General features: G+C 43.4%; 2 protein-coding genes across 3 annotated transcripts in view; one reads left to right on the top strand and one right to left on the bottom strand.

The window, feature by feature from the left end:
- The window catches only part of usp32 (ubiquitin specific peptidase 32), a 57,143-nt gene extending 52,062 nt beyond the window's left edge, over positions 1 to 5,081 (bottom strand). For both annotated transcript variants that reach the window (XM_076035862.1, XM_076035863.1), the window contains exon 1: positions 4,884 to 5,081. In XM_076035862.1, the coding sequence (XP_075891977.1) occupies positions 4,884 to 4,941 (58 nt within the window). In that variant the 5' untranslated portion in view covers positions 4,942 to 5,081. The remainder of the gene's footprint in view (positions 1 to 4,883) is intronic.
- A 4,455-nt stretch (positions 5,082 to 9,536) lies between these two features.
- LOC142895095 (CDP-diacylglycerol--serine O-phosphatidyltransferase) lies at positions 9,537 to 15,453 on the top strand. Its single transcript, XM_076035861.1, has 7 exons — positions 9,537 to 9,925; positions 10,572 to 10,706; positions 10,912 to 11,007; positions 12,101 to 12,213; positions 13,636 to 13,759; positions 13,865 to 14,022; positions 14,525 to 15,453. Exons 2-7 carry the CDS (start codon positions 10,667 to 10,669, stop codon positions 14,588 to 14,590), a joined length of 597 nt encoding a protein of 198 aa, XP_075891976.1. The 5' UTR covers positions 9,537 to 9,925; positions 10,572 to 10,666; the 3' UTR covers positions 14,591 to 15,453.
- Positions 15,454 to 15,546: the final 93 nt, after the last annotated feature.

The raw sequence follows: 15,546 nt of genomic DNA, 5'->3' as shown, positions 1-15,546 counted from the left end.
GTGACACTAAACACTCTCCGTGACCGACTGACAGTGAGGCCATGAGTCAGGAGTTACAAGCCGTGACCGGTGCGGGTGCTTCATTCAAATGTGGCAACCCACAAAGGTTCCGAGGGACCATTAGAGGGCTCTCCAGACTTACGGGATCTAGAGCGGCCTTTCGAGTATGAAGATACCGCTGTACTGGTATTAAGAGCAGTTCTCAAAAATACGTATGAGCCCCGAGGTATATGGCGCCCAGCCTCGACTGCGAGTTGACAGATAAACACTGTGAACGGACGCATCCACGCTTCGCAGTTTAAACAGACGATGGGATAATGGACAACTGTGACCTGCGGATGACACAGGCCAGGTTCCTTGGGGGGGCGGCACTCTATATGTTAATCACGTCACAAGTCACAGATTGTTCTGCTATTCATTCTCTTGACTCTGTTGTCTTTACTTTTGTCTTTTACACAGCGAGGGTGAGTTCAGAGAACAGAGTGGAATCCAAAGTGCGGAACGTCGGCTGTGATGTTTAGCCGCACCATGTGTCAGAACGCCTTTCTTTAATTACAGCAGCATATACAGTGCAAAGGAGGAAAAAAATCATTCATCAAATAAAATACTTATTTACATCTCTGTGGACAGTTGAATTATTTCCATACTATTTATATAATATTGGATATAAATACATGTTCTATTGCACCTTAATGGAACAGTTTTATTGCGTGCAGTTATACAGCTTGATAACAGCTCATGACTGGATTGACCTGTGTGGGGCCTGCCGTAGCCACAGCTTAGGTCAACATGTTCCTCCGTGTGTCTGGCTGAACAGCGCAGGTGTGGTGGGGAGGAATGCACGATTACAACACAACACACTAAAAGGTCCACTGAGCACTGGGCCAAGGTTGCACCACTCTAGAGAACTTCCTCCTGCGTTAACAGTTTTCATCTCGTCAGTAGTCAGTTTACGTTTTTTTGAAGTATCCAACATCATCATATTAATAGCCCCAAATAAATACTAACCCATTAAGACCTGAGGCTTTAAAGGGACACTTCAAAGGTAGCAATGCCCACTGCTGTTGATTCATTGATGTCAGCCCAAAGCACCCTCGTAAGATCTAGAAAGGCATTTACAAGTCCTCTATTGTGTTCGTAGCAGGAGTGTGTCCATGTTCTAACAGGAGAGAGCTGCAACAAGGAGAACAGGCAAACCACGCAGAATGACCCCAAGCTTGGAAATCGAACCTGTGATCTTCCTCCTGTCATTCAACAGTAGCAATGACTGGAAGACTATGCTGCAGTTACAAAGTAAATATATTTTGCTCACGCACTAAAGGAGAAACACTAACAAAAACAAAAGGGCTGTGTCTCGAGATGTTCAGATAAGCAGGTGCCAGTTGGTGCCAATGCCAATCTACACGTTTAGTATGGCTTCTTTGGATTCAACCAAAATAAAAACCCTCAAGACCAGGAAACAATCAGAGAAATGACTGCTGTGGCCTCACTTGGCTGCTCATCCTGCCCGTCTAACTGGCCAGTTAAACAAGGAGGTCACTCTAAACTGTGGCCTTCTGGATCATGTCACACAACAGAAGCACATTATGAATGCATCACCTTCCTTGAGTGTTTTTTTCTTTGAGACATTCTTTTATGGCGAAGGACAGAATGAGCACGACGTACTGCTCAGGGCAATCAAATATTAAAGAGAAGAATTTCAAGCCTTGCATTCAGAAAGCAACCCTGACAGCCACGTGAAATCAAAATACCGCAACCACTTCCTCAGCGAGATTCTGTCCAACCTGTAACTTACTTGGCACAATAGCAAGGTTTCACATGACTGGAAGCCCAAAGAGTCCCGTGCCTGCGGCTTCCAGTCCCTAAATATATCACATGTGCAGATAACTCGGCACACAATTCACTACTCAAGTGAATCATGATGCAAGCATCGTCAAACGTGATTCCGGTGACATATGTTTCTCTGTGTATCTGACAGAACAGCGCCGGTGCGGGAAGTGATGGTTACATGATTACAACACAGCATTAAGCGGGCTCATTGGACTGAGGATGCACATTACTGGAGAGGCCGCGATCGTAACTTGGATTAATGGAAATGGTTAATTTACTCACACTTTTAGAAGCAGAACTACATTTGATTTCATCCTTAAAAAATATATATCAGTATACAAATGCCTGCAAGTAATTGTTGTCACAGGTCCAACGTGTAAAATTTTCAATTGATCACCTAACATGAAAATTAAAATAGAAAACAAGTTATTCTGTATTTTATTTTAAGAAGTCATTACAATTTAAAAAAAAAAAAAAAAAAAAAGGTTGCTTTTTCAGTACAAAGTGAAGCATATCTATTGACAAAAAGCCTTCAGCCTGACAACACACCTGGCATACGAAAAAATAATACACCAAGTGAGCCATTAGAAAACGTAGATTAGCATTAGCTCCTCACACATTGCCAGTTAATGTGTTTTTGTTGCACCACTGCTCCAACCCCACTGTTCTGTATGCCAGACACAGACACAGCATGCTGCAGGTATTGATGAAGGTGAAATGGGAAATGTGCGCAAGACAACACATGTATTGCGAGCTGGTGCGTTAATTTGATGATGTATTATCGCACTGTGTGGCTGTCTTTGCATCAACACGTTGACGAAGAAGAAGAAGAAGAAGAAGAAGCCACTGTTTCAAGTCAAAGCAAAGGCAGGGCCGTTCTTTCTGCAAGATGCAGGATCTCTGTGTTGGCAGTGGTTTACATAATTAACTTTATTATAAGCTTGATCTAAAGATCAAGGTGAAAGCTAATATTAAATGGTCAATAAAACTGGTAGTTTGTTTTTATGATGGAAGGGAAACGAGTGAGGAACCAAAAAGAACAAAACAAAATTCAAAATTATTGCAAATAGCCGCTACAATTTGAGTGAGATTTGGCGCCGTCAACCCAGCAGAATCGGGCGTGAAGGAAGCGGGAATGACACGGGGTCCTCTGACAACGGGACGCTTCACGAGCATTCCCGTCGTTTGAGACCACATAAAAACCCTCAGCTTGTAGTTCGCTGGTGTTGAGCCGGGTCGAGGAATTAGGAAGGCCGTCATGTGACTGGTCAGATAAGGCTGAATGGCTGAATAATTCCAGCGTGTGTGTGTGTGTGAGTGCGTGTGCGGTCACATGCGATCGTCTCAGCGGGTACAGCGACCGGTTGGAGGAATGTCCGCACGCTACCACATGCGAGGGGGCCGGCGCTGGATGCAAAGGCAGCAGGGGCAAATTAAGGCTTTGCAAAAGCAGATACGAGAGTCCAGTGTGAACATGTGCGAGGGGACGACTGAAAAAAAACAAACATTAATGTGCAAATGTAAACAGTTTTGAAAGGTATGACCCTAGCGCCATTTCCTTTTTCCTTGGTTAAATGTGTAACAGCTCGCTGGAGCCTGGAATCCAAGACTGGCAAAGTTCATCTGGTGTCAACTCCAGAGGTGAAGTGTGACAAGGCTATGAGTGGCAGTGACATGTCTCATGTGCTGCTGCATAGAGGGACACGTCTTGCATACATGCAGCCACAGTCAGACTGTGACTCTGATGGGAAGTGACTGTTTTATCAAGATTTAGTTCTGCATATGACCTTATAAATATGAAGGGGGGAAAAAACCCAACATCTACCAGCTCTCTTAAAAAAGACACACAAATCTGCGTAGGTGGCGGCAACCTCGGCCTCCTCAGTCCCGGCTGATGACGAAGTCCTTCAGTGTTGCCACAGGCTGCATCAGTGCATTCTGAGGAACGAATGTATCGACATTCGTCGAATGGCACGATTTTCTTGTCGTTTCATCAAAGACGTTCTTGGCTACTGCAGCTAAAGCTAGCTGAACCGCGTGGACACCTAAACAAAAGCAATCTGTCAACTCTTGTTCTAGCAGGCATAGTCATGCCAAGTGTTGTTGACCTAATATCACATGGCCGTGCTCGAAGTCCGCTAGACGACGAGCTAAAACAAGACGTCTGGGGGGCATTTTTTCTTTGGGAGAACTTGTCTCTTGCGAACCGGAGCTAACTAAATGGCTAGCAAAAAAAGATATGTAAGCTAGTAAATGCATTATTCGAACACAGCTCGCCACTGTCTTGTTTACTGTTAGCCGGAGTGGTTATAACTAACCTAGCCGAGTGGCGCCCTGTTGTTTCCCTACAACCATCACATCACATTCAACGCTGTGTTTTGACAAACACTGTCATGCCAAGCCAGCCCATCCCTCATCGTGGCTACCGCTAGCTCCACAAACAATGATTGCAATGCAATTGCTGTTGACAAACAAAACGTCACTACTGCAGGCGCTACCAAAAATCTAGCAATTTAAAGTGACTCGCTAATGACGCGGGGAACACGTCTCAAAACACCAGACAGCAGCGCTTTCATACATATGTAAATAACCAGGGAGGTTCAAATGGGGTAGACTCCCCAGCATAATGTCAAGCGACACACAATTTAAAGGTTAGCTCCAATGAAACCAATTTCACTGCAGCCATATTATATTTACTGCAATCTAGGTCTAAAGAAGGTTATTGCGCAAATAGTCTTACACCTAGAACGCATATTTTCTAATTATAATCCGTAACGATTGTCGGATCATTTTAAAAGCGGACTTGAATGTTGCTGGTAATACGTCATAGCGCAATGTTGTTGTTGTTGTTTTTTTTGGTTTTTTTTGTTGTTTTTTTCAATTTTCATGTGGTATTATGCAGAAGAACTAGCGACACTTTAACAGCGATATTTAAAGCGTTGGTCAACACGTCCTCTTCTGTGTGTGTGTCGGGGGGTTAGCATGTACGCTGACAGTTAGCCCAGCTAGCGCAACACTGGTGGATTTAGCCCGCCGCTAATTTCTTAGCTTACCTCTCTTGACAGCCTCGTCATACGACAGGAATCCTATCCTTGACTCTTTGGCCCCCATGCTCCCTTCATTTCATGTCCATGTGAATGGGGGGAAAAAAGGTATGGAAACGGACTCGTTCCAAAATTGCAAGTCGCCCTATCCGTGAAATGTGTTCGTGGTGATGGTGGTGATGGTGTTGGTGGTGTGTGTGTGTGTGAGTGTGGTGAACGGGTGAATGTTTTCAGCGACGCCTCCATTCGGTCACATGATCCGACTCTTCGGGTCAGTTGATCAGATCCTTCCCAGCAGAGGAATTAAAAGCACGACACTTAGAATGTTGACAGACGCCGCTAACCCCACTACTGGGATCCCTGTTTTCTCCAACTATGTATAAAACTGCTGCTTGACGCAGGACTGCTCATTTTTACCCGATATCAAAGCTAGTTGTGCGTGTAAGGCGATGAGCGCCAACCGTCCTCACAGGAGTTCAAGCAGCACCACCTAGTGGTCACTATGCTTAACTAGAGGTTAACTGATAAAACGCGTGCCTGCCTAGACTTGTTTTTAACCACGTCGAGACAAGGATATATAGACTGTTTTTCGGTGTGTGTGTGTGTGTGTGTGTGTGTGTGTGTGTGTGTGTGTGTGTGTGTGTGTGTGTGTGTGTGTGTGCTTTCATTCAAAATACGTTTTCTGTTTTTGCAAGTACAGCATAAATTTCGTAATTCTTTTACTAATTTTTTTGTATCGAGCGCCCAGCCGCTAACCTAAATTCTGAACGTCAAATTCTCTCAGATCAAAGTATGTCAAAGGAAAGAAAAAAAAAGAATATTGGGATATTATCATTAGGCTTCCGCAATCGGGGCAACTGGTGATTTGAGTGTGACGGTGTTGGGTCAACTTGGGGCAATTAAGGCATTCAACTGAGTCATTTGTTTCTGCAGTAACATCAGATGGCGTCACATCTGATGTTGTGTCAATTTATACAAGTAGCAGTATTCTACTATCAGCCACGGGGCACCTCGGGAACGTTCTCAACTATGTTATTGCAGCATAGGAACACGATTTTAAGACATTTAAAATTCATTAATATTAGTTTTCCTTTTTTCATCCATTCATCCATCCATCTTCTATACCCGCTTATTCCTATTCAGGGTCATGGGGGTCTGCTGGAGCCTCTCCCAGCTGTCTTAGGGCGAAGGCAGGGTGACACCCTGGACAAGTCTCCAGTTCATCACAGGGCCACATAGAAACAAACAACCATTTACACTCACATGCACACCTACGGACAATTTTTGAGTGTTCAATTGACCTCACATGCATGTTTTTGGAGTGTGGGAGGAAGCCAGAGAACCCGGAGAGAACCCATGCAGACACAGGGAGAACATGCAAACTCCACACAGAAAGGTCCCAGGTCCAGGCCCCGGAATCGAACCCACGACCTTCTTGCTGTGAGGCGGCAGCGCTAACCAACATTTCAATAGAATAAAAATAGATGACCAACACTGTTTGACACGAAACTCTGAAATCCGAAATCTGTTATTTTCTTTGAAGCATTCTTCCAACCAGAGTCAGGAGTCTTCTTTAGTGCGTGAACGGCGGCTTTATTAGTCACGCCTGCCTGATCAGCAAGGCCTGAAAACAGCTTGTTGCTGGAATTAGCGGATTTATTGTTGACAATGGTCTGTGTTGCACGTGTTACAAAGACAACGCGCCTCAACAAAGAGTGTGTCTCAGGTTGGTTTTCCCATATAAATGCCATGATTAGATTTTCCACAGTCTGGAACAGTGGTCTCCAAACTTTTTTAGCAATGGGCCACATGACGGAACTGCATCATGTCGGGGGCGGGGGGTGGTTGGAAATGAAGCGCTAACGCGCTAACGTCCCGGCATTTTTTATTTTATTTTATTTTATTTTATTTTTTAGTTGAGGGGGGGGGGGCTGGTTGGAAATAGCGCTAACATCTTTGTTGAGCGGGGGAACGGGAGCGGGAGCGTGCTATCGCGATAACGTGTCGGCAAAGTTACGTGGCGGGGTGGGGGGGATTATGACTGCCTTCACGCGGGCCAGACAGAGACACGCAGCGGGCCGGATGTGAGTTTGGGGAACTCCTGTTCTGGAATGTGGTTTGGATCACTTGACAGCTGGAAACTACGAATAGACCAGCAACATATCTCTCTCTCTGTGGCAGCCTGCTACGTCACACACAAACAGCATGGTGTGAAGTCCCAGTGATCCGTCCCCTTTCACTCGCACCGACTTTCACGTCCACCTTTATGTGAATATGACAAATATATAATATAAGTATGGTAGCAAAACCTTTTGTTTAACAGCTTGTCCATGAGTTCAAGGTTGGTTGCATTACGATGAAGTTTTGTGACGAGAGGTGTGTGACCAACGAGGGCACACCTTCAGCCGTGTGTTTACACACCATTGACTTGCTAGACACACTTTTCATATGAAAAATAAACAATCAAGAAACAGTTTTCTGAGCTACCAGATCTTCAGGATTGAGGAGTACTTAAGCAGGTATGACCACATTAATATATTAACCTTTGTAGCATATATTCCTATGTTTGAGACCAGTATTAAAAAAATAATCAGTAGTATTTTCATTGACATTCTATTTTTTTAAATAACGAACTACTTGAATATTTATGAAAGGTGCTTTAAAGGAAGTCATGAACTCAATGCTTACTGGAAGCGTTCACAATAAAACCTCCTCATTCCTCTCTTGACCTCCCACCCTTGATTTGAGAGTCAGGATCTTTTATACGCCTTTAAAAAGGCATTTCTTTTCACTTGTCACTAATGTCTCCGTGCCTTGTTCTGAGTAGGGACAGTTGGCTATTGGTGGGGGTGATCCTCCTTTCAGAAGAGTCATAAGGATGACTTGTGTCACACTGTTGACTCTTTTGAGTCTTTTCAGACTCTTTTGACTCAAATTTCTTTCTTGCTCCCACAATTATGCCACTGGTTCCTTCACTTCATTTTTGTAAAACCATTCAGTTTCATGCTTTTGTGTATGAATTATTTAACCATGTTCTTCAGCTAGCTCTTCACGATAGGGAAGTTAAAGGTTCAACTCCTGAAAATTATTTCTTATTTCTTATATTTACTTTGTACCGTCTGTAGCAGACCATATTCCAAAAAAACAAAAACAAATGAGTCTTATCTACATTCCAGCAAAAGAGGACGTAACAAAGTGAGCTCACCACCATGAAACACTGTCAAATTATGTCAGTGCTGACGCACTGCGTGACAACAAAGTATCCATATGAGATAAACTACTTGACGTTGCAAAACCACAGCATTACAGTAAAGTCAGTCACGAGGAAAGTGGCTGCTTTTACTGTCCTGTGACTATCATCTATCACCAGATAGTTTGAAATGTTCGCTACTTGCTTACTGCGTCTTTTTTTATTTATTATTTTTATACAGAGTACTTCAACAAAATGATTTTTTTTTTTAATGCTTGTTTACGCAGGCCATTCCAACTGTTTTGCAAACTCATTTTATTTTATTTTTTTTAATTTATCTGATTGTACCTGGAGAGCGTTTGGCGAAATTATTACGTTTATTTATTTTGTTTGTTTGTGTTTTAATTACAAATCACAGTGCTTGTTATGTTTAGACTACTGTTGAACAAATCATAATGAACTATAATGTCATATTTCAATGATGCAAGACGACATTGTGTTAATTCTGTCCTCATGCAATTAAGTCATGTCAACACTTTGATCCTTCTCTCTCTCACACACACACACACACACACACACACACACACCTCAATCTGCGAGTGACAACCAACTGACCCCCCTCACCGCCCCTCAACCGACTGTTCCTTGAGTTATGATTCCACGCTCGAATCATATGACCTCCAGCTGCCGGACCATCAAAGCGTTCGAGCGCGTTCATTTGGAGCTTTATTTCGGGTGACACCAAGCGTTGGAAAAACGAAACAGCAAAATTAAATGTGAATCCAGGATTTCTGGAATTGCGTGTGCTTCATGTCATTGAAGATTTGAATGAAAGGAAGAAGAACTGAAGAAGAGATAACATTTCTATGGTTTACAGTATACGTTTATGGGCTGTGTCTCAATTCGTCAACGCCATTCCCTCCGGCTGGCCAACCCCGGAAGTGACGTTTTTATAGTATCAAGCTAACCATTGGTTCGCCATCTAACGATGCCGTTGGATGATCAAATAAATAAAATCCTACGTTAAAAACTGGATACTTTATGTGAAACTTAAAAATATTTAGATTTATATGTCGTGTCTTAACCAGTACATGCCGCTAATTTCAGCTGACTTCCCAGGATCCCACGATGCTTTGCAGCAGCACGCAAAGCACCATGGGATACCCAAGTGCGCGAAGGATAGTGCGGTGTATCCTTGGAATCGGCTAAAACTAGTGCGTATTTCCGAGGGCGCATTTTGAGCGTCCTAAGCATCCTCGGGAATTGGGACAAGCCTTCGCGCAGTGCTATGACGCAACTTCCTTCCAAAATGCGCACTTCAAGGGCGCAGAACCTGAATTGAGACACAGCCATGGTGTACAAAATCCCAGGCCTGGGTCAGTCACGTGATTCACGCAGGACACGCAGAAGCTTCAAGACGTCATAGGTCACGTGTTTTTCCTTCGCCAAGAAGGAGAAGAAGCAGCAGCAGCCTTTATTAATTTCTTGCTTTGCAAGAAAGGTTGCAGCCTTTTTTTTGGTGTATTTTTAATTTAATTTAATTTAATTTAATTTAATTTATTTTGTACAGCTGTTGTGTTTCATGATACTCTAGCTGTCGCGGGACTTGCTGCGACTGCCGGAAGTGCCGTAGCCCGGTGCCGCTAGCAGTCGCGGCACTTGTTGCTGTTCGCCGGAGTTGCCGCTACTTATGCCACTGTTTACCCCCGTGACCCCGAACTCAGGACGAAGCGGGTATTAAATATGGATGCATTGATTGATGTGTCATGATGTTTTGTTTTGCAATACTGATATGTCTGAATCCTTGTCTTTAGCACAAATGAGGGAAGAACGCGCAAACGCGCCACCTTTGGCCAGAAGCGTCTGCAGAGCGTCCGCGTTGACGCTCTGCTCACGCTCCAGCACCCTCCCACACAGGACGCGTTTTACGAGCAGAGCGTCTCGCGCAGCGGCTCGATCGGTTCACGCGAGGATTGCAAGATCGCGCGACAACCCAAGTAGTTTTCGCGTGTTTTTTAAAGAAAACAATGAAATAAAACGTGTGTAAAAAAAAAAAAAAGAAAAAATAATAATAAACCGAACTGCTGGCATCATACAAAATGCAGGTATTTAAAGTATAGATGCATTTTGTTCATCATAGTTTGAGATTCAAAATGAAATCTGTTTTTGTTTGACGGCCGACCTGAACAGCGTTGAAGCCGATGCGTCACGTTGATGTTTCACAGTAAAGTACAGCACTTATAAATACAAAATCCAGCACATTGTGTGTTGTGATGAAAATCAACCGGATCCACCGTGTTTTTACATCATTGACTTCCTGTCGGAACGATCCCACCTGCTCCTTTTGGCGTTCTTTTCCAGCGGCTCGCGTTTTACTGCTTCTGTGACGCGGACGCTCTGCGCCTGGTGTAAACCTGCTCATTGACTTTAGTGGCGGCGTTTCACTGCGTCGACGCGGACGCTCTGCTGACGCTCTGCAAACGCTTCTGGTGTAAAACGGGGGTAAGTCCTGCCGGTCGCATATTTCCCCGTAGCACCAACACGAGCGTATATTTTTTTGCGTTCTCATGAGGCTGCTTCTTCCTGGCGGGTTGCAGAGAAGATGGCAGCTAACGTGCTTTTGTACTGGCCGAATATCATAGGTGAGAAATCATAGTCTTCATTTTGGACGCGTTATCAATTGACTTTGTTAATTGTGGAGTTTTTGTTTTTAAATAGTAAAGTGGCGTAACATCTTTCAGGTATCCAGACTACGATGATTAAGTGCCGTCCAGCGCTTGTTGGACCTTAAAACATTTGCGGCGCTGCACGTAAATGGACTATAATTTTGTGTATTTTGTTTTACAGGCTACGTGCGGTTCTGCATTGTTTTAGCTTCCTGGGCTACTTTCGACACGCCCACGCAGTTCATCGGCCTCTACTCGCTCTTTATAGCGCTCGATGGTAAATTCGCACGTCTACTTGTAAATGTTTAATCTGCTTGTCCATAACCGATACCAACCGATAACAACAAGACTGATATCTCGTTCATCCTAATCTCCTATCAATTGGGAATGTAAGGGCATGCTTCAGTGTTACTGAAGATCTAACATACCAAACTTCCTCAGCCTCACCAAGCACAGCCACTGTTGAGGACCTACCAAACCAAACCAGCTGTTCTAAATGGCCAAGTATTTAAGGCTGCCCACCCTGTCCACCTTTACCTCCAGGGTGAACAGTGGCCACTGTCATCTCCTGTATCTCATCTGTGTGTGTTGAGGGTGAGGTTGTTGTCGTCAGACCACCACACCAGACTCTCCACCTGCTGCTGCCCCCCCAGGCCCCCAGGCATCATGATTTAGGAGTCTTTGTTTTCCAGGTGCAAGAAGGAAAAATGGAGGGCAACAGCTGTTGAAATCACTTGACGATGTTTGGAATGCTGCCCGCTGACATGTGATCATTCAGGCAGTTGGACAGGCTCTTCCTATTGTCTGGTCCTGCTGCCTTAATGGGGTTATTCATCCTCATTGCTGTCATATCTAGTAAAGAAATTATTGAATTGAATTGTGTGTCCTGCAAAGTAAATGGGCAAAAAAAATTCTCTCTAAATATCTATATTTTAAAATCCCTTTGTCCAGGTGTGCGTGTGTGCACCTTCTGATCATCTGACAGGCTGTCTATGGAAGTGCTTCTTTCGCCGACGTCTGCTCAGTTGAAATACTATTTATTATTATTTTTATGTGTGTGTTGATAAGTTGTACTGATTGCTGCAAAACTGGTCCATCTGATCACGATTATAGGATGTTATGCAGCTATTGCAGCATTATGGTAGCATTTTATCAATAGCCTAAACAGCCCTCTGACTTCATGCGTGCATGCTGCACCGATCATTTTAACACCTGAACCCCAAGCAAGAGCAAACGTTTCCAAAGCAACAATGTCACAATGCACAATGTATATTTTAAGTGGCAAAACAAAACAAAAGTTTTGTTGTGTGAGAGAGGACCCACACTTGCAGCCAACGTGTTAATAACCGTGCGATGGCGTGCGTGTGCAGGGGTGGACGGCTGGCTGGCGAGGAAGCTGTCCCAGTGCTCCAGGTTCGGGGCCTGGCTCGACGTTGTGGTCGACAACCTGGGGAGGGGCATGCTGTGGAACATGCTGTTCAATGTCAGTAAAGGAAACGTGCGCACACACTCACACACACACACACACACACACACACACACACCTGTCTTCACTCTAACCAGCTACAGTAGGTGCTGACGTGCTAATATGAAGGGTAGTATACTTTTAATCTATTGTCTTTTTAAGTATGATTAGCTGAGTTTTTTTTTGCCCCGCCTTTCTTATTTGTGTATCATCAGCAGCTTAGAGAAAACTGTCAGTAGGACTCTTGTTTTGTTGTGCATCCTGGCATTCAGGGCGGTGGCTTCAGACTTGCACGTTCTCATCCGCGTCGATGCTTTTTGTAGCTTCATAGAGCCTGAATTTAATCGCACCTTGCACAAAAAAATCGAACTGGTGATACTTCGGTCCTTGGAGGTGCTTCACAAGTGTATTGTTCACATACTTTGAATGGTTCAATATATGAATCACTTCTATTTTCACCACAAAATACAGGTACTAGCCGAAAAATTAGAATATCAAGTAAAAGTTGTTTTATTTTGGCAATCAAAAAAAGATGAAGCTAACAAATTTTATTGAGCCATTACACGCAAATTGACATCTCAAGCAGTTCCTTGTTGTAACTTTGATGATTAAGATTTTCAGCTTATTAAAACCACAAACTCAGAAAATTATTATAAAATTTGAGGGGTTTTTTTTTAAGCTGCAAGACCTGATCAGCAAAATCCAAAGAAATAAAAACTTGAAATAAATTGATTTGCATATTATTCCTTTATATAATATGTCAAATTCACCTTTTAAGTTGAACCTTTTCAGGATATTCTAATTTTCTGGGTAGTACCTGTATATATTGCAACATTCATTGTGATCGTATGAGCTCAGGCATTAGTTCCCTGTTGTAGGATGTAGATCAGCATTTCTCAACTGGTGGGTTGCAGAGCTGTTTTGATTGGGTTGTAGGTTCGTGGACAGTTTAACCCCTTTTTTCAAAAGGGATTTTAAAATATATATATTCATAGAGGAAATGTTGTGTGTTTATTTTGTAGGACACAAAGATCATTTCAATAATTTTAATAACTTATTTACCAGGATTGATACAAATTGGGGTAGCGTTTTTATTTTTGTGGAATAAATTTGAGTGTTCTGGAATACATTTGGGCTTGCAACATTTAAGGAAGAAAATGTGGGTCCTGAGACTCAACCAGTTGAGAACCAGTGCTGTAGATGTCCTGTGTACAAGTGTGTCCCGGTCATTGCTCTATATCTCTCCGTCGTATATGTATAAATATTAGTTTTGTACCCCTCGTAATGGTTTGAAACCACACTCCTTTCAATGCCCTTTTACCTGCTCTGCTCGACCACCACTGTTGCATTTTTGATGAAAAACCGGTACCCCCAGTTTCCCAGTGGCTACGTGTCAACCTGAAGTGGCCTAATTCTGACGCTCTTCTTTACGCACCGCAGTGGGGTTGGCTCGTGCCTGCGCTGGAGTGGTGCGTGTTTGTCTGCAACCACAGTGCCAGGGGTGACCGCTGGAAGAGCAGCTTCACGGTCAGCCCTTGGTTCGTGCGGACCATCATGGCGAACGGTAACAAGTTCCAAAAAAACCAAAGCCACAGTCACATGTAAGGCAACTCTTTCTCATTAGTACGTAAAAGGTGACTGCACATTTTCTGTTTTGTTTTGGAATCAGGGTTTCGGACACCACTGGGCACGTTGGTAGTGAGCGGGCTGCATTGCCTCCCACTGTGGCTGTATGTGTGTCGCTGTGGGTTCCCCCTGCCTTTCTGGATTCAAGCCCTGGGGCTCCTGCTGCTGGGTGGAGGCCGCCTGCTGGCTCTGGCCGTCGAGGTGCAGTGCAAAATAACCTGTAATGAGCATTAATATGCAGTGGTGGAAGTTTTTGGACAACTCGTGCATTTGTGATGTGCTTTGCATTGCTTTAAGAATCAGCCTTGAGTCTCCAAATGCAGTTTATTTCAGTGCAGTCACCAACATTGACCCACATGCTGCACACGCACTGTTCCGTCCAGCTCAGAACTGGATGTTTCAGCAAGATGACGTCCCTCGCGACACAAAACAAGATACAAGAATTTTGTTTTGCTATTTTGTTTCATTAACAATAAACAACAAAACAGTTTGTTTGTCCGTGTGCCTCCGATGCAGCCAAACCTTTTGAAACACGTGTTTCAAAAGACAATTCTTTGTGTGCAGCCCAGGCACACAAAGAATTGTCTTTAATGACAATTGGGATTAAGTAAAAAATTGTAAAGGTGTCTAAAAACTTTTTTTCCCACTACTGTATGGCTAAAAAGAAAGCGGGATATATGTAACCCCATGTGTTTCTCTGCAGATGTGGTGTGTATGGACACATGTTTGCTACCTGATCAGCGAAGAGGAGGCGGAGAAGAAGAGTTGAGGGCCAGTGAACAGATCCGACACCTGCCGTCCGCCTGCTGGTGGTTGCTCACCAAGAATGTCTTTACTTTACGTTTACTTGCATCCTCCAAAGAGTGTTTTTATTTCAGTTAGCTACTGCATGGAATGCAGCGGTGCGTTTCATTGGAACAAATTACTTTTTTTTTTTAGGAAAAAGTAGAACAATAGTGTGAAAAGGTTTTCGGACAACCTCGGTCTTTTCACAATCTCAGGCTTGAAACAGACCGCAAATTATTTTTTGTTTGTTAACAAGAACTGAATTTTCGTACTAGCTAGCCCAGGATATGTGGCAAGGGCCGCTATCTTACTGAAGGATCTAGCCTGGACTGAAGAGTGCACGTGCAGAAGGAAGCATGTGGTTTCTGGGTGACTTTTGTCAAAGAAAATGCGCTTGGACACCTGAGAGTGATTCTGAATGCAATTCATCACGATTGGGGTGTCCGAAACCACTTGTTCCTTTGGGAAAACAAAAACAGTGTGGTGTGATAAAAAATAATACCGAATACTGAAAAAGTATTACACAGTACTTTTTTTTTTTTTTTTTTTTTTAAAGAAGATTCTCAAGAACAATTTAATTAACTTTAAATTCAGGGAATTGTTTGACAATCCTAGATTTTGGTGTCTCAGTGAAACATACCTACCAAAGGGAAGCACATACCACAACATTAAGCATGGTATTTACAGAGTGCACAATAGTAGCAAGCAGGACTCGTTAGACTGAAGCAACACCAGTAGTGGTTTAGAACCTTAAGTCAATGTTGCTACAGTGTATTTATATGTTTTATTTATTTTCATGAAGTTAGTGGGTCAAAATGGCTCGTGCAATAAATGAATGAAATTCAAGTTTGTTTGGTTGGTTGATTTTTTTTTTTGTTACGTTACTCACTCGGCAATTGAACACACCAACACATTCTATTCCCACAATCAGAAGGTGCC

Source organism: Nelusetta ayraudi, unplaced genomic scaffold (assembly GCF_046127955.1).
Source record: "Nelusetta ayraudi isolate G7.1 ecotype Tasmania unplaced genomic scaffold, CSIRO-AGI_Nayr_v1 ptg000048l, whole genome shotgun sequence".
NCBI lineage: Eukaryota > Metazoa > Chordata > Actinopteri > Tetraodontiformes > Monacanthidae > Nelusetta > Nelusetta ayraudi.
The sequence above is the reverse complement of the archived record's forward strand: the minus strand, read 5'-3'. Positions and strand labels throughout refer to the sequence as shown.

Excerpts from the sequence above, each read along its gene's own strand:
- LOC142895095 (XM_076035861.1), top strand. The coding sequence starts at position 10,667 with ATGGCAGCTAACGTGCTTTTGTACTGGCCGAATATCATAG. Across the intron at positions 11,008-12,100 it reads GCTCTTTATAGCGCTCGATG|GGGTGGACGGCTGGCTGGCG; the intron begins GTAAATTCGCAC and ends GTGCGTGTGCAG. Across the intron at positions 13,760-13,864 it reads GCGGACCATCATGGCGAACG|GGTTTCGGACACCACTGGGC; the intron begins GTAACAAGTTCC and ends TTTTGGAATCAG.